General features: G+C 45.2%; 1 protein-coding gene across 1 annotated transcript in view; it reads right to left on the bottom strand.

The window, feature by feature from the left end:
* Positions 1-729: 729 nt before the first annotated feature.
* The window catches only part of usp30 (ubiquitin specific peptidase 30), a 38,236-nt gene continuing 19,500 nt past the window's right edge, over positions 730-19,465 (bottom strand). The window contains exons 8-13 of the mRNA XM_078227274.1: positions 18,566-18,625; positions 16,201-16,287; positions 11,932-12,006; positions 8,250-8,460; positions 6,870-6,981; positions 730-5,524 (exon numbers count right to left, since the gene is read on the bottom strand). Of these exons, the coding sequence (XP_078083400.1) occupies positions 5,260-5,524; positions 6,870-6,981; positions 8,250-8,460; positions 11,932-12,006; positions 16,201-16,287; positions 18,566-18,625 (810 nt within the window). The 3' untranslated portion in view covers positions 730-5,259. The remainder of the gene's footprint in view (positions 5,525-6,869; positions 6,982-8,249; positions 8,461-11,931; positions 12,007-16,200; positions 16,288-18,565; positions 18,626-19,465) is intronic.

Below are 19,465 nucleotides of genomic sequence, written 5' to 3'. Positions count from 1 at the left end.
GCATTGAGATTGCAGATTCCAGACTGTATGCCTCAGCCGCTCAAACATTAAATCTAAGCCCCTAACGGAACATTCTTGTATTGAGGAAATGAAACTAAAATGGTCTCTGGGTCAGAGGTTGGCTAGCTCAGACAAAGATGAGGAGAAATTTCTTCCCTGTACATTTTTTGGAATTCTCTACCCTGAGAGTCTTTATATGGGAGTAGTGTGACTTTAGTGGTAGTTGTCAGTGCAGACTCAATGGGCCAAAGGGCCTTTTCTGAACTTGTACGTCTTGGAGATGGTTGGTCAGTGAATATATTCAAGGGTCAGATCAGTAAGATTTTCAGGACTATATAGGGAGTAGGTACAGGGCTGAAAGTGGAGTTAAGATAAAAGGTTAGCTATGATTCCATTGAATGACAGAGCAAGCATAATTGGTTTAATCCTGCTCCTAGTTCTTATGTTCTTGAGTATGAGACTACAGCCCACAGTACAGGAGACCATCATGGTTAAACAGTAAAAGGTGAGGTGATTCAAGAGGAGTGACTAAGTAACATTCAGTCTGGAAAATGTAATCCCAGGAAGAGAAAGCTCCATAACTCTGCAGTCCTGGAGAATGAGTTGGAGCAGGACACGGTGTTATAAGTCTTGAGTTTGAACACAGTGAGGAGTTTAGGAGGCACATGAAGGCAAAGTTCAGAAGCATTGGTAATATCAAAACCACAGTGCAGATTTCTTGTTAGCCCAAAGAAAATTTTATTACTTTTCTGTCTGACAAATTAATTAAAACATTTGGAAAATACTTTCTGCTGCAACCATTTCATTCATATATACATATACACACATGTACAATTAGTGAGTTAGTGCAAAAATTGCTTTCGTTTCTTACAGTTTCTTGTTTATACAATCAGGACTTCACATTATTTTCTCACAAAAATATTAAAAATCAAACATTTGAAGTTTCCCACTTTCTCCACCTCGCACATTGGCACAACAGACACACGGCCTTTCAGGGTGATTAACTGGTACAACAACAGTTAAAGCAGGGCTTGACACTGAAGAATGCCTAGTCAGGTTAACTGCTGATTGGACGCACATAGCATTTGAGACACTTGCCTTAAAATGCGGCCATTCTCACCTCTGTGTGTATACCTGCTGCGCCCCGGACTCCTCCGTCACTGCCCTTCGATACCCTCTGTGGGACAGCACTGATCTTACAATGAGTGCTTCAGGGGCAGGGCTGTTGCCCCCAATGAGGAGCCCATACTCAACAAACCCCGGCTCCCCAGGAATCACAACCACAGTTTCTGCTGGCTTCAGCAGGTCAGTCTTACTCCTCCCCCCATCCAGTGGACATGCAATAACAGTACAAAATAAAGCAGATTTTGTCAACATACAAAAAAACTAAGGGCACTTTGAGGAGTCCCCACCCTCCATTCAACACAGAAACAGCTACAGCACATGATCTAGAATCCAAGTCTTTGGGATAAACACAAACTCTGCTCAGGGATAGCAGAACAGGGCTGGGATTTCTGGATACTGTCATGTATTCAACAAATGTGGAAACGGTAACACCTTAGATAAGCCATTAACAAATGAAATCAGGAAGCACCTTTTCCTACCAAAAGAGAAAATGCTGGAAAATCTCAGCAGGTCTGGCAGCATCTGTAAGGAGAGAAAAGAGCTGACGTTTCGAGTCCAAATGACCCTTTGTCAAAGCTTTGGATGAACTGTGTGGAGCTTTGACAAAGGGTCGTCTGGACTCGAAACGTCGGCTCTTTTCTCTCCTTCCAGATGCTGCCAGACCTGCTGAGATTTTCCAGCGTTTTCTCTTTTGGGTTCAGGTTCCAGCATCCGCAGTAATTTGCTTTTACCTAGCACTATCTCCTACTCAGGGTAGCGGAAATCTGGAACTCTCCCTCCCAGGAAGGCTGGTGGGATCATTTGGAGCTTTCAAGACTGACAGTGATAAGATTTTTGTTCATTGAGGTTCGCAAAGATTATCAAAAGAACCAACGTAGATACAGATCAGCCATGTTCTAACCGAATGGCGCGGAACATGCTCAAGGGGCTGAATGGCCTGTTGCTGTTCTTTTGTGACAGGATTAAGGCAGTCAGAAAGCCGTAGCATTGAATTAAAGTACAAATGGACTGGAACCAGCCAGCTGGACTTTAGTCTTTTCCAGCCTAGATCACACCACATTCAGACAATAGGCACCGGTCACCCTCACTACTTACATATCTAATTAAAAGTTTCAATAAATTATAGCAGGAATGAAAATGGTCAAAATATTGACAAGATTGGTACACAGATTGTACATCAACACCATTCAACCATGTGAAGATTTACTCCTCCCCCACCCCAAAATTTCCTCCCCTCTTGTTTCCACTGTGTTTAATTCTGGGACAAGGTTTCAACAGAGGTGCAACCACCAATAAGGAACAAGAGGACATGGGGGACAATCCTAGGATTTTGACAGGATAACAAGAAGGGAACACAGTTATTGCAAAATCACATCGAGTGGCTGCAGGTCTCATGATCAGACTGAATGTCACTGCCAAGCCTGATCCAGTCATCACCCTAATGTCCGCACGCAGGAATCTATTGGCAGAGGGTATGGGGGAGAAGTCACTGGGTAACAATCAGCAGCAGGAATCTTGCCTCATGGACACAGAGGCTAACTTGGTCCAGTCATTGCAGGGCTTTCCTGGTGTTTGTGGTGCAGACACACTGGATCTGTCAACTGAGCCGTGCAGAGAGCACCTTTTGAACTTACTCCAATCCTGTGTGGAGTAAGTGCCCATAGCTTTATCCATTCGCACATCACAAAACACCCCAGGAGTTACTGAGACTGAAATGGAGTGATGGTTTAGGTGAGGGAACCTCATGCGAATACTGAACTTATACTTGCATCATACAGTGATTAAATAATCAAGCTTAAGGTAGTGTAAATATTGTGCGTGGCAAAACAGAGAAAAACTCACCTGAACAAACACCCATTCAACCTGAAGCCTTCCACTGCTACTGCCTGTGACACTGTTGTATTGTACACCATGTCCCAGCACAGCTGCCAGTTTCAGGCCCAGCGTGATTGAACTTCAGCTCACACACCATGAAATGAGAGTGTTTAGGGAGTACAGTACAGGTTCCCTGACACCCTCTTCCCCTGAATGGTAACGGCAGTACTGTTTAACAACACCCCCCCCACCCCACCAATTTTCCAGACTATTCTAAAAAGTGTCAACTCCCACTAATATTGAGTATTTCAGGCAGTGGGGAGCTGTTCAACCAGGAATGGCATCAAGATCAATTTCTGGTTCTTAACAAATGTACACGCAGCCCACTATGTCCACAACCCACTGAACGCGCATACATGTAGTTGTAGGAGTGAACAGGGGCTGAAACTCTGGATAATTTTCTCCCTTCTCGATGGAAACTCAGTCAAACTGTGCTCTTGTGCTGTCAGAAGGCAGCTAATTTAGCACAGAGCAGCAAGGGCATGCGACCTGCTTGGCTCAGCACACCACCATGCAGTCAGTGCCTTTGCCCACCAGCGCTCTGGAAGGAGAAATCACAAAATAAAACAACAGAGCAGTGCATAGCTTCACTCGAGGTTATGAACGGACAATGTGCATGTTGAACAGTCTCCCAGGAGAAAGGATTCAGAGGTGACAATGAAGCGGGTACATGGGAGCACACAGCAAATTCGTACAAAAAAATAAAAATAACAAAATCTGAAACGAAACAAGACGTTCAGCAAAAAGAGCACATTCTCCACAGCTCCTGAACATTACCACAGTGTTGAATAAGACTGGGTACCAATACAAAGCAACCCATGGATGAAGGAAAGTTTAAAAAGGACACTGGCTGGCTGTCGCTCTAACCTACGCAAGCATTCTCACTGCCACCAGGCAGTGAATGATTCATGTGTCTTCTGAGTGAAGAATGGGGTTCAATGCTGGAAGGTTAAAAGAACTGGGTGGATTACTGGTTTAACTCTTCCCCATTCTAACTCAGGGGTAGTGAGGCCAATTGTCGGCTAGTCAAAATCAGACGTCAAACTTGGGTGTCCGGACTCAAGACGCTTAGCAATTTCGGTCTCTCTGAGTCTGACAGGGCTGAGACCCTAATTTAAAAAACCACCAAGGTTAATTTAGTTCTATATTTGATTGTTTCAGGTTGGCAGATCACAGCAACTACAATAAAGGACTTGCTTCTTGTCATTTTGTTCAGGCACTCCACACAATCAGAAAATCAAGTCTGACTCTAAACACTCATCCCCACTAGTGAGGATTCACAGTTACTAGCACGATTCCACTCTCTGGAAATCACTTTCACTGTTATGTTCAGGGATTGTGTCAGCGTTCCTCCAGTTACATTTCATGGCAGTGAAAGTAACACATCGGTTCACACGATCTGTCATGTTCTTCAACCTATTTCCTCTCTCTCTGAAGGTGTCAGCTCTTGCTGAGACAAGGTCCCCTAGGCACTGGTGATCCTATCATACCACACCTGAGCCCAACTCTAAATAGCAAGTCTGATTCGGTCATCTGACTGGGTTAGGGGCACCCACGGTCTAAGTCCTAACCCAACAGCTTCTCAACCCGGCGGCAGTTAATTAGAACTCCAAATGTTGCCCTCCCTGCACAGGGTAAATGTAGCATCCCTACTGCTGTCGTGTGTTGGAATCAGCAGCGACTGGAGAGGGACCCTGGGACCAGCTGTACATGCACTGCATGCACCTGTCGAGTACTTGAGGGAGCTTCTTCCAATCTTCCGGCAAAACCTTCACACTAAGCAGTTATGGCCCTTTTGAGATCTGAGCCATGACTGCAGCAACATTTAACTGGTTCATTGTTCCAACCTGGATTTATATATGTGGTTGATTTGATATCTCACTTTAGGATTTCAACTCAATAATCCAACATGATATTGCTGAGCTGACCCTGATTTTTCTCCGCAATAACATTGCACATATGAAGAAATACATTTCTCAATTGCTTCAAGCACACAGCCAAAGCTCATAAACAGATAGCCATTACTCCCTTTTGTGGAACTGCTTTCTTTTGCTATAGAATTAAGTGGCAAATTAATATATTTTTAAAAATGTACGACAGATCTCAATCTTTTGGTTCACTGCACAAGTATTCAATTGGATATCTGGGTGGATAATAATTGGGCTCCACTTCCTTTCAGCAACTGGTTTCCTCTAAAAACTATGGAAGATTAATTGTCCCTTTACAGCGTCAGTCCAATGCGCAGCCATGCCCACTCGCTCACTCCTCTGGCCCAAACTCTCGGCTCAGTCGCCTCACCAGGGGTCGAACCCGCTCGTAGAAGAGCAAGTAGGCGTTGGAGGCGAGGACTTCCTGCGGATTGGCTCTGCGCACCGTGTCATCTGATATCCACAACCACTGGTTGCTCACTGCCAACGGGTTCTTTGAGGTGGATGGCGAGCGGCGGTAGGTCACAAAGTGGCCCGAGTGTATGTCACCGTGATGGACGACGACAGACATCAGTCGGAACAGATACATCGACGTGCTGCGGGAATAAAGCAGAACAGTGCTCTCACACTGGAGGGAACCATCATAGAAACCCTACTGTGCAGAAAGAGGCCATTTGGCCCATCAAGTCTGCACCGACCACAATCCCACCCAGACCCTACATATTTACCCGTTAATCCCTCTAACCTACGCATCTCAGGACACTAAGGGGCAATTTTAGCATGGCCAATCAACCTAACCTGCACATCTTTGAACTGTGAAAGGAAGCCAGAGCACCCGGAGGAAACCCACCCATGATGTGGAGATGCCAGCATTGGACTGGGGTGGGCACAGTCAAGAAGTCTCACAACACCGGATTAAAGTCCAACAGGTTTATTTGGTATCACGAGCTTTCGGAGCGCTGCTCCTTCATCAGGTGAGTGGATCACTCACCTGATGAAGGAGCAGCGCTCCGAAAGCTCGTGATACCAAATAAACCTGTTGGACTTTAACCTGGTGTTGTGAGACTTCTTACTGGAGGGAAAGGTATTCTTTTCCCTTCCCCCACACCCCCTCAACTCCCCTGCTCTGATACACACTTATTCAATGGGTGTCCTGCAATATCCTGCTGATGAAATGCACAGTGCGTGAACCTAAATATTCAACAGTGGGGAGTGCTGGACGAATAAAATATCTCACTGTCAATACTCGGTTTAATAAAATATCTCACTGTCAATACTCCGTTTAATAAAATATCTCACTGTCAATACTCAGTTTGGTCTCCATTGTCCATCTATAATGAAAACCCAACCTCAGCAGAGGCAAAATATTTTGCTCTGCAAATAGAAATGTTGGGCCGGATTCTGCTGCCACCAGCGAGAATGGAGAATCTGGCACTCAGCTAGATCTCAGTTCGCTGCACCGGGACTGGAGAATCCCAGCCGCGGGCGAGGCCGGCCTGTTGTTCCTTACAGTAAAAGTGACCCAATTTCTGTGGCATTTTACTCCTTGCACAAGAATGGTGTGCACTGACAGGAAATGGAAAGTGATGTACAATGGAATCATAGTATGATACGGCACAGGAGGCTATTCAGCCCATCTTGCTTCAGACAACTCTTTGAAAGAACAAACCAATTAATCCCACTCCCTTGTTCATTCTGCCATGGGCCTGCTAACTATTCCTTTTCAAATATAAACTGAGTGCAATTATCTTTTGTTATTAAAGAGCGGCCTCAGGGCCTTCAGTGGCAGAAACCCAGCACTGCAATCCCAGATTCATCCTGGAAATCCACTTGAGAGATCTTTTGATTCTGAAGTACATTTTGATGTACCATTCAGCCCATATAAAACAAAAACAAAATGAAGCTTTTGGGGGAAACAAAATTAAAATTGGAAAGACTCACGCATAATTTCGAGTTACAGGAGATGGCGAGGTTGCAAAAGAAGTGGATAGCAGAGAGGATGCACATGCTCCGTTTGCAACTTGCATTTTACTCAGGCTGGGCTGCATGAATCCTGAAAGGAGACAAACAGGGAAACAAGATTTAAAACGGCCATTTCTGGAGTAACTCACTAACAACTGCCGGGAGAAAATGACATCAAAGTTTGCTCAAGTATCTAATGTGTGCAATGTATAAAAATTGGCTGATGACACCAAGTTAGGTGGGAAGGTAAGCTGTAGGGAGGACACAAAAAGGCTGAAAAGATACAGGCTGGGATTCTGTGCTCCAATTTGCATTGGGTGTGAATGGAGACACAAGCGCCAAATCTCACAAGAGGCCCAAATCGTGTCATACGTTGGTGGTAAGTCCCGTCACATTGTCCCCTACCCACCCCCGCCAGTGAAGTGACAGGATTCACAATGTTTCCCATTAAAATCTAATTATCAAGCCTCCACGTCTGATAATTCCCACACCACCATTACATTATATATTCACATCGGTGTGAGCGCATGCCAATGTGAATTTCAACTGTTCTCCCACAGTGTGTACCTGCCGGGCAGTCCCGTTGGAGGAGCGCAGATGAGTGTATCGCTCGGGAGGGGGGTGCTGGGTTATGCCTGGGGAGCACCTTGGCACTGCCCTCTGGCACTCTCCACTGCTGGGGGTAGGGGAGGGGGTTCTACTTTTCTTTCACGCCCTTTTCTTTTCTATGCTGTTAACAATATGTGGGCCGGCAGCTTCAACGCTGCTTTTCCCGCCTGCTGCACTCATGTGCTGGGCTCCTCCATCATTGAGGATGGGGATGTTTGTGGAGCCTCCTCCTCCAGTGTGCTGTTTAATTGTCCGCCATTCACAGCTGGATTTGGCAGGACGGCAGAGCTTAGCTCTGATCCGTTGATTGTGGGATTGCTTAAGCTCTGCTATTTGCTGTTTATGCTGCTTGGCACACAAGTAGTCCTGTGTTGTAGCTTCACAGGGTTGACACCTCATTTTTAGATATGATAAATTTAGATGAGGAAAAATAGGTAAAGCCTTGAGTGGGATAGAAACACCAGTTGGGTCTAATGGCCTGTTTGCATGCCCTGTATCGTCTGTAATGAAACCAAAGCACTGAGCAAGGAAGTTTTATTCAAAGTTGTGAAGTATTATTGCTGGGTTTGCTGCTGAGCTGCACAGCATTGATCTTTACTCTGGAACGGATCCATCAACAGAATTATAAATGTTCCAAAAGATTGAACTTCTATCCTGGATTTTTTTTAAAAATAGCTTGAGGTGGAAATAAGCATCGCATCATTGATTTCAGACGCTGTGCGGTGAGCTTCCTGTTAACACAGTGAGTACCTGGCTTGGTCTCCTCCAGCATCCGTGGTAAACTCCCCGTACTGGCGGGCCTGCTCATTCTGCGGTGGCCCTGCCTCTGCGATGGGCTGCGGTACTTGTAGGTATCGAGCGAGAGCAGCTCACTGAACTGCACGTGCTCATTGCGTTTCAGGGGGGTTCCATGGTTGGACCACGAGAGCCTTTGCAGGTGGATACACAGGCACTGGGGGAGCTTAAAAACATCAGGATGCACGGATTAGGAATTACCACACACATGATCTTCATTGTCCCTGCTTTTTCCTGTTAGTCATAGAGGTTTACAGCATGGAACCAAGCCCTTCGGCCCAACTTGTCCATGCCGCTCTTTTTTTTAAACGACTAAGCTACTCCCAATTGCCCGCGCTTGGCCCATATCCCCTGATAACCATCTTACTCATGTAACTTTTTAAAAGACAAAATTGTATCCGCCTCTACTACTACCTCTGGTAACTTGTTCCAGACACACACCACCCTGTGTGTGAAAAAATTGCCCCTTTGGACCCTTTTATATCTCTCCCCTCTCACCTTAAACCTATGCCTTCTAGTTTTAGACTCCCCTACCTTTGGGAAAAGATATTGACTATCTAGCTGATCTATGCCCCTCATTATTTTATAGACCTCTATAAGGTCACCCCTCAGCCTCCTACGTATCAGAGAAAAAGTCCCAGTCTATCCTGCCTCTCCTTAAAACTCAAACCATCAAGTCCCGGTAGCATCCTAGTAAATCTTTTCTGCACTCTTTCTAGTTTAATAATATCCTTTCTATAATAGGGTGACCAGAACTGTGCACAGCATTCCAAGTGTGGCTGTACCAATATCTTGTATAACTTCAACAAGACGTCCCAACTTCTGTATTCAATGTTCCGACTAATGAAACCAAGCATACCAAATGCCTTCTTCACCACTCTGTCCACCTGTGACTCCACTTTCAAGGAGTTATGACCATGTACCCCCAGATCTCTTTGTTCTATAAGTCTCCCCAATGCCCTATCATTAACTGAGTAAGTCCTGGCCTGGTTCGATCTACCAAAATGCATCACCTCGCATTTATCTAAATTAAACTCCATCTGCCATTTGTCAGCCCACTGACCCAATTGATCATCTAAATGCAATGACCCCTAGCTGGGATCTACTTTCTCAAACATTAGGTTCTCAGAGACTAAGAACGTGTGAGTTTATGACAGTTTGCATTTATATCACAACCTTAATGTAGTAAGATGTCCCAAGGTGATTATCAAAATAAAATCTGACACCAAGCCACGTCAGGAGTTACTGGAACAGGTGACCATAAGCTTGGTCAAACATTTCTGGAATATTTTAAAGGAGGCAAGAAATATAGAGAGTGAGACAGAGAGGTTTGGGGAGGGAATTGCAGAGCTTGGGGTCCAGATAGCTGAAGGTACGGCCGCCTGTGATGAAGTGATAAAAATCAGGGATACACAAGAGGCCAGCACTGGGTTAATAATTACACAAGTTTAAAAATCACATAAGCTGCTCTGAGAAAAAAAATCATGTCTTTATAAAAGTCTTCACAGATAAGCACCAAGGCCTTTAGTCTGAGAAAATTCACTAAACCAGATGTCTGGAACTGGGAGGAGGCAGTGATAGTCACAGACACCGACACAAACTGGGACATCAATGATAACTTGTAACAATGATGAATTAGGTCAGCTAACATGATTAAGTCTTCACGCTGATTGGATATTATAATTAAGAAAGCATGAGGTGATTGTGATTGGTTTTGATATCTGTACCTAATGAATGATGACACTAATCGATAACTGTGAGTGGATAGAGATGACTCCTTTACCTTGATTGGTAAGTGCTAATTACTTGTAATCGAATTAAAAAATATAACTGCTTGTGTATTCCTGAATTCTGGACTCTGACTAGTTACTGGCTCTGACCTGTGACTTTCCAGCGTCCTTATATAGCTTATATTAAAACAGCTGTTTAAGAGAACTCGGTGACTTGGTCTGGTTACGTGAAGGATAAAGTGATCAATTAAAAAGGCTAAACATCAAAGCCCACAACAGAAGCACAGTGCCTTGGAGGAGGATTACAAACGGCCCAATCCCTGTGCATTGGTACACTTTACAGCAATCAGTTGTTGCATAGCAATCAATGAGAAATAGCGCCTCATGTTGTCTTTCTCTAACTCAAGTGGGCAGAGGTTTATTTGTTCTTCCTGTGATCACCCTGGATGAAATCAGACAATTCAGTTTCTTTTAAAGAAAGCTATTAACTCAGGAAAAAGGTGTCAACATAGAACTCAACTTGACAGGAAAGCTCTTACTGTGGGGCACAGTGGCACAGTAATTAGCACTGCAGCTTCACAGTGACAAGGACCCGGGTTCAGTTCCAAACTCGGGTGACTGTCTGTGTGGAGTTTGTATGTTCTCCCCATGTCTGCATGGGTTTCCTCTGAGTGCTCTGGTTTCCACCCACTCTGCAAAGATGTGCGGGTTAGGCTGATTGACCATGCTAAATTGTCCCTTACTGTCAGGGAGATTAGCAGGGTTACCAGGATAGGGTCTGGATGGGATTGTTTTCGGTGCAGGCTCGATGGGCCGAATGGCCTCCTTCTGCACTGTAGAGATTCTATGATTCTATTCTATGTGTTAGCAGATCACAATCATAGAATCCCTACAGTGCAGGAGGCCATTCGGCCCATCGAGTCTGCACCGACCACAATCCCACCCAGGCCCTATTCCCGTAAACCCGCACATTTACCCTGCTAATCCCCCTGACACTAGGGTCAATTTAGCATGGCCAATCAACCTAACCCACACATCTTTGAACTGTGGGAGGAAACCGGAGCGCCCGGAGGAAACACACGCAGACACGGGGAGAATGTGCAAACTCCACACAGACAGTGACCCGAGATGGGAATTGAACCTGGGTCCCTGGTGCTGTGAAGCAGCAGTGCTAACCACTGTACCACCGTGCCGCCCTGCACAACTGCAGTGGTAATAGGCACCTACAGTGTGGAATTGGGAGGGGTTGGGGGTGAAATTTCTCTTTTAGCTCCCAAACAGCAGTGACTCCCAATCAATGAGAGTGGTGAGTTGCGAGAGGGATGCGGTTCAGCTGTGACCTTCACTCCACCATGTTGCAGGAAGCTGCTGACACTCACTAACAAGCTCACACATAAAGAATGGCTCCGCACATGACACTGGAGGATGGAAGATAATTGTGAATCATTGGATTGCAAAACCAAACTGAAGGGCAGGAGGGGATGGGCGGTGATTGAGAACTCACCTATCAAATGGAAGGGCCTTTACGCCACATTTCTGATGCCTGGCGGTGGAGAGATTTCACTTGAGTTCTCAGCTGTGCCATTTAGAAACAGACACTACTGCAAACATTCAGCACTGTCTGCTGTAAAGGCATGGCATGGTTAACACCGCAGGTTAGATAACCCTTCATCACATCTGTTCTGACAAAGGATCATAGACCTGAAATGTTGACCCCCATCTTCCTCCCTGCACAGACCCTGCCTGACCTGCTGAGTGCTTCCAGAGTCACAAAGTCTTCTCTCTTCCGAGGGAGATCCGCTTTTTATTTTCAAAATACTCCTTTAAAATAAACCTTTGAAGCCTTTCCCAGGAGTATAACTATCAAGCTCGGTGGAAGCGGATCCTGCCATTGACACAAACCTCACCTTTCCAATTTTCAGCTGTTTGATGAAGGTTGTCCTTTGGTTTTCTGCAGTTTGCCCATTCAGCGTTTCTCCTGCCTGGATTTGCAGAAGAACAGAAAGTGTTGTCAGTGTAATGTCCTAACTACGTTAGAGGTCGTGGGTTTTACACAAAAAGAAAAGGCCTGGTTTGCACACGTAGATTCAAACTAACAACACATTTATTCAAGGATGTCCGGCCTGTACACTGTACAAACTGAAAGTAATACAGCCTAATGACATCACCATCAAATCATGTGATCTTAAAGCAACCATTTAAATATATAACATTCAGAAAGGAGAAAAAACATTTTAACACAATCTCTTCCTAACTTCCACATTGCACACTGAGGTCAGTCATTGTGGACCATCTTCCCATACTCCCATTTCTCCCCTCTCCAGCTAGTGTTTCGTTCTCCTGACACGTCCAGGGTCATCCAAGATTCACAATTAACTTCATCTATTGGAAATTTTGGAGTTGCTGCCAACACAACACTGGACGCCCTCAGACACCAGTATTCTCAGAAACTGCACCCGAAGCAGTGTATTCAATAAACCAGAACGATGCCCGTGTCTCCGTCAGATGAGCTGTCTAATGCTCTAACCTAACTTCTTTTCTTTATACTCCTCATCCTATCTCCCCTGAAAGGTCACATTCATGCTGGATTACCTTTCAGAAGCTCAAATAAGGCACATGATTCATTAAATTTACAAGTTTTTAAAAAAAGTTAAGTTTGGACTTGACTGTTCATCAGCTCAACAGGTGGAGCATTCAGTACTGGCAATAAGGTAACTCAAAGAGTATAGACCATAAGATATAGGAGCAGAATTAGGCCATTTGGCCCATCGAGTCTGCTCCGCCATTCAATCATGGCTGATACGTTTCTCAACCCCATTATCCCCATAACCTTTGATCCCCTTAGCAATCGAGAATCTATTTCTGTGTTAAATACACTCAATGATCTGGCCTCCACAGCAATGAATTCCACAGATTCACCACCTTCTGGCTGAAGAAATTCCTCATCTCGGTTCTAAAGGGACATCCCTTTACTGAGGCTGTGCCCTTGGATCCTAGTCTCGCCTCCTAATGGAAACATCCTCCCCATGTCCACTCTATTCAGGCCTTTCAGTATTCTCTAAGTTTCAATGAGATCTCCCCCTCATCCTTCTGAACCCCATCGAGTACCGACCCCAGAATCCTCAAACACTCCTGATACATCAAGCCTTTCATTCCCAGTGTTAGTGAAATGATTCTCATTATAAACAAGTGCTATAGGTTTCTTTTTGATTCATTCACAGGATGTGGGTGTTGTTTGGAAGTCCAGCTCTTATGAAGCATTCCTAATGACCCTTGAGATGGTGGTGGTGAGCTGCCCTCTTGAATGTTTTTAAGGCAAGGATAGATAAATTTTCGAACAGTAAAGGAATTAAGGGTTATGGAGAGCGGGCAGGTAAGTGGAGCTGAGTTCACAAAAAGATCAGCCAAGATCTTATTGAATGGCAGAGCAGGCTCGAGGGGCCAGATGGCCTACTCCTGCTCCTAGTTCTTATGTAACTTGAGTGGCTTGTTAGGCCTTTTCAGAAGGTAGTGAAGGGATGACCACATTGCTGTGGGTCTGGGGTCCTGTATAGGTCAGACCAGGGTAAGGACATCAGATTTGCTTCTGTAAATGATGTAAGTGAGTAATTAGTGACAAGCCATTAGTTTTGCATGTTCAGAATTACTGATACTGGCTTTTTATTGCAGATTTATTTATTTGAGTTTAAATTTCACAGCTGCCGTGGTGGGATTTGCACTTACATACTCTTGATTAACAAAGGAGTCAAAGGATATCACAGGGCAGGCGGAATGTGGAACTGAAGCCAGTCAGATCAGAATCTTATTGAATGGTGGAACAGGCTAGAGGGACAGAATGGCCTATTCCTGCTCCAAATTTGCATTTTTAAAAACTCATTTACAGGATGTGGGCATTGCTGTCTAGACCAGCATTTATTGTCCATCTCCAGTTGCCCTTCAGAAGGGAATGATGAGCTGCGTTCTTGAACCGTTGCAGTCCAATTGCTGTGGGTACACCCACAATGCTGTTAGGGAGGGAGTTCCAGGATTTTGACCCAGTGACAGTGAAGGAACAACAATATATTTCCAATTCAGGATGGTGAGTGACTTGGAGGGGAACTTCCAGGTGGGTATGTTCCCAGGTATCTAGAATCATAGAATCCCTACAGTGCAGAAAGAGGCCATTCGGCCCATCGAGTCTGCACCGATCACAATCCCACCCAGGCCCTACCCCCATATCGCTACATATTTTACCCACTAATCCCTCTAACCTACACATCTCAGGACACTAAGGGGCAATTTAAGCATGGCCAATCAACCTAACCCGCACATCTTTGGAATGTGGGAGGAAACCCACGTAGACACGAGGAGAATGTGCAAACTCCACACGGCCAGTGACCTAAGCCGGGAATCGAACCCAGGTCCCTGGAGCTGTGAAGCAGCAGTGCTAACCACTGTGCTACCATTCCCAGGTATCTAGAATCGTAGAATCTCTACAGTGCAGAAAGAGGCCATTCGACCCATCGAGTCTGCACCGACCACAATCCCACCCAGGCCCTATCCCCATAACCCCATGCATTTACCCTTTGAGTAGTCCCCCTGACACTAAGGGGCAATTTAGCATGGCCAATCCACCTAATCTCTTGCCCTTCTAGATGGTAGTGATCATGGGTTTGGAAGGTGCAGCCTAAGGAACCTTGATGAGTTCCTGCAGTGCATCTTGTAGATGGTACATATGGCTTCCTCTGCTCATTGGTGGTGGATTGAAATTTTGTGGAACAATCAAGTGGGCTGATTTGCCCTGGATGGTATCGAGCTTCTTGAGTGTTGTTGGAGCTGCAGTTATCTGGGCAAGTGGAGAGTATTCCATTGCACTCCTGATTTGTGCCTTGTAGATGATGGACAGGCTTTGGGGAGTCAGTTACTTGCAGGATTCCTAGTCTTTGACCTGCTCTGGTAGTCACAGTTTTTATATAGCTAATCCAGTTATGTTTCTGGTCAATGGTAACCCCCAGAATGTTGATAGTGGAGGATTCAGCGATGGTAATGCCATTGACTGGCAAAGTGCAATAGTTAGATCCTCTCTTGTTGGAGATTTCTTTTTATTCATTCGTGGGACATGGGCATTGCTGACTGACCAGCATTTATTGCCCATTTCTAGTTGCCCTTGAGAAGGTGGTGGTGAGCTGCCTTCTTAAATCGCTGCAGTCCATGTTCTGTGGGTTGACCCATAATGCTGTTAGGGAGGGAATTCCAGGATTTTGCCTGGTCATTGCCTGCGACTTGTGCGTGCACATGTTTACCTGCCACTTGTCAGCCCAAGCCTGGATATGGTCCAGATCTCACTGCATTTGGACAATGACTGCTTCAGTATCTGAGGAGCTTATACTAGTTCATGCCCCTAGATTATGTATCCAGTAACATAAGTACTATAAGTTCATAAGATATAGGAGCAGAATTAGGCCATTCGGCCCATCGAGTCTGCTCTGCCATTCGATCATGGCTGATGGGCTCCTCATCCCCATTTTCTTGCCTTCTCTCCATAACCCATAAGTTCATAAGATATAGTAGCAGAATTAGGCCATTCGGACCATCACCACATTACTGTTAGATAACAACTTTGCGGCTAATTGTTTGCAGCAATGCATGCACATCATCTTTCAGCTTTACTAATTTTTGCACTTTTCCTTCTAAATCTTTGCATCTGCTGTCATAGTTATTCTTTCAATGACACAGTCTAGACAGTGAGCTGTTCAACCACTGGCAGCATCACAGCCCATGTTCTCACCTGATCTCCACAAACATGTTTCCCCAATAGAGATCAACATCTCAGGAGTGGGAACCCCAAGTAATATCTTTTCCCTCGCCCCTTAGAGGCAGCTACAGTGCAATTCCCACTGTTCTGACTCGAGATTAGCTAACTCAACACAGACCAAGGATTGAACCTCAAACCATCCTACTTTGTGTGGTCCAGCATTCACCAACCCAGCCATCAGGGGAAGGGCCTTATTTCTATTTTTAAATCCATGAAAACATTTCTGACCTTCTTTCACTCATAAACCTCACCGCACAACCAGCTTGGGTGGTCAAAAGTTTACACGTCCAATAAGAATCATGTGCCCATCATGCGCAGAATTCTTCTACTCTGTGCAAAAGGCATCGTCAGGGTTAACGGGAATAAATGGAGTGCTGCTCACCTTGGTACAGTTCTCACACACCACATCTTTGATAGTCTCTGAGGAGATGAAGTGTTGCAGGCAGAGGTCCAATGTCACAGGTCTGCCCTGGAGAGGCATAAAATTACAGGTTATTTAAAACCAACACGCACAGAGCAGATGCACTAGCTCACTGTAACACCCACAATCTTTGCATTTATATAATTTCCTTATCAACGAATCCCTACAATGCAGGAGGATGATATTCGGCCCATTGAGCCTGCATCGAACACAATCCCACCCAGGCTCTGTCCCCGTAGCCCCACGTATTTACGCTGCTAGTCCCTCTGACACCAAGGGGCAATTTATCATGGTCAATCAACCTAACCCACACCATCCCTGGACTGTGGGAGAAAACCCATGCAGACAGAACGTGCAAACTCCGCACAGACAGTGACCCAAGTCAGGATCATCCATGATAGAAAAGTATAGCTATCAATTAGAAAAGTCACTTTCCAGCTTTAGTGAACTGTAAAACGAGTCATTGGGCAGCACGGTAGCACAGTGGTTAGCACTGCTGCTTCACAGCGCCAGGGACCCGGGTTTGATTCCAGACTTGGGTCACTGTCTGTGTGGAGTTTGAAAATTCTCCGTGTCTGCGTGGATTTCCTCCGGATGCCCCCGTTTCCTCCCACATTCTGAAAGACGTGCCGGCTAGGTGCGTTGACCCGAACAGGCGCCGGAGTGTGGCGACTAGGGGAATTTCACAGTAACTTCATTGCAGTGTTAATGTAAGCTTTACTTGTGACTAATAAATAAACTTTAAAATACTTTAATTTAATTTGTTTCCTCTACCTCCACTTCAATCCTTTTTAATCCATGACAATACATCTGATGATGTGTGCTGATGGAGTCATGGAGTCTTTTACATCTGCATGTGCTGCTACAGGTGCAGATATAAACTTGTAACTCTTTTCAAATGATCACTGGCAATATCCATAATTGAAACTGCTGACAAAAGGCTACCATAAACAGTGAAACACCATCGAAGGAAGGCAACACTTTTATCATGGGAAAACTGTATGTAATCCGAAACCTGTAACAATACAATTGCCTACCTACAGCCACTGGACTGCAGTGTCGCACCAACAAAGGGAGACTTGCACACTATCTGTAACCCCCGCTACTTGCCTGGGCTTACAAAATCTCACTAACTGTCCTGTCTGGAGACAATTCACACCTCTTTAACCTGTGCTTAACCCTCTCTCCACTCGCATTGTCTGCACCTGTAAAGACTTGATTACCTGTTAAGACTCGCATTCCAACCATTATCTTGTAATTGAGTTTGTGTCTATATGTGCCCTGTTTGTGAGCCAAATCCTGCACTCACCTGATGAAGGGGCAGCGCTCCGAAAGCTCGTGCTACCAAACAAGCCTGTTGGACTTTAACCTGGTGTTGTGAGACTACTTACTGTGCCTACCCCAGTCCAATGCCGGCAACTCCACATCATGCATTTATGTAGCATCTATCAGGATCTCTGGAATATCCCAAAGGGCTTTACAGATAACTAAATGCTTTTTGAAGTGTAGTCACTTTTGTAATGTAGGAAGAATTGTAATCAGAGTATCCAAAAACTTTCACTTTCTTTCCTACTTTGCTTTCAATTTCCTCTATTTTTTCCAAAAATAAGTTATTTTGATTTAATTCCATTGTTTTGCTCTCACCGTGTCTCCTCTTTCCCCCTTCCTGGAGCCTGTATCACCACCTTCGTTCGTCCCCATTTCCACACCAGTCCTGTCTCTTCTGCCCTGCTGCTCCTGCAGCCTCACTCAACTGAGCTTCTCTGACTTGTCTCAAACTACACGCTGGTCCCATTTCTTCCTCACCCCCCACACCTCAAAATACATTCTTCAGCCAGATTCCAGCTGAATCATCCACAGCCTCAGTTCCCACTCAATTCCCTTCCTCTTCCCCACTTTCTCCCAATATAATTTGCCTAGAAGAGGAGAAATGTGCGTTTATATATGACTTAGAACATCCCGAAGTGCCTTAGCAGCCAATGAAGTACTTTTGAAATGTAGTCACTGCACACAGCAAACTCCCACAGACAGTAATGTAACTATAACCAGATTGCCTGTTTCACTGATGTAGGCTGAGACACAGGGGAAAACTCCCCTGCCCTTCTTTGAACAAATGGCAAGATACCTTTTGTGTCCATTTGAGAGAGTAGACGCTATCTCACCCGAAAAACACCCCTCAGACACCAGTGCACTGCTGCATGAGAGAGTCGGTGCTCAAGTCTCTGAAGTTGCTACACCACACACAAACACAATGAATCTGCCTGTTCTTAATCAGTAGAAATAATACAATGTAGTCAGCACAAAATGAATTGTAGACAGTACATACCCACGTGACTGTTGGAATGCTGAGGGAGAGACTGTCAAATGTGTCGTACCTCACAGGACTCTGACAAGAAAAATGCAAAGCCAGCGATTATGTGGTGAAGTTCTCACTGCAGTCTTTCCTTACACCAGTGCTTTGCATAATGCATGGAGGCCAGAGAGAGGGAGGGCAGTAGCAGCCTATCTCCCTCCTCCACCAACACCAGCCCCCCCCCCGCCGCAACCTCGGTACTTGCAACCATAACAGGGCTGTTCGGCCCCAATTCTGTGTGGGCTTAAGTTCACAGCTCAACATCTACAGAGCCAGGATTAGAAAAAAGAGAAACAGCATGTGAGCAAATAAAACTATGCAAAGCTCAGCATGTAAACCTGAATCACAGGTTCTAGAGTGAGTCACGGCTCAGGACTGTAGCTCTCAACAAACAATTATCCTTGTCTTCCACACAAAATAGGAGATTTGTATGGCACAGGTTTGCAACGCTTCGTACAAATTATGGTGGTGTTTGATAAGGCGGACATAGAGATGTTTCTACTTGTGGGGAAGTCCAAAATTAGGGACCTTGACCCACTGTAGGGACTGCAAAAATGTCACTAACGAGCCAATGAAGGGTTCAGGAGATAGGTCTTCAATCAGTGTGCTCAGAATGTGGAACACCCTACCACAAAAAGTCGTTGAGGGAATATCACAGATCCATTTAAGGGGAAGTTGCATAAACACATGAGGGTAAAAGGAATAGAAGGTTACGTTGATGGGGTTATATGTAGAAGGGGTGGGAGGGAGCATGAACATCATAGCCGAACGGCCTGTTTCTGGGCTAATTCTACATAATTCAATGCTAACACACTTGCAGGGGTGATAGCAAGCAAACTCAATCGTCCACGATTCTCTTATTTCCACTTGTTC

The sequence above is a fragment of the Mustelus asterias genome, chromosome 13 (genome assembly GCF_964213995.1).
Source record: "Mustelus asterias chromosome 13, sMusAst1.hap1.1, whole genome shotgun sequence".
In the NCBI taxonomy this organism is placed as follows: Eukaryota; Metazoa; Chordata; class Chondrichthyes; order Carcharhiniformes; family Triakidae; genus Mustelus; species Mustelus asterias.
This window is presented reverse-complemented; position numbering and strand designations above follow the sequence as displayed.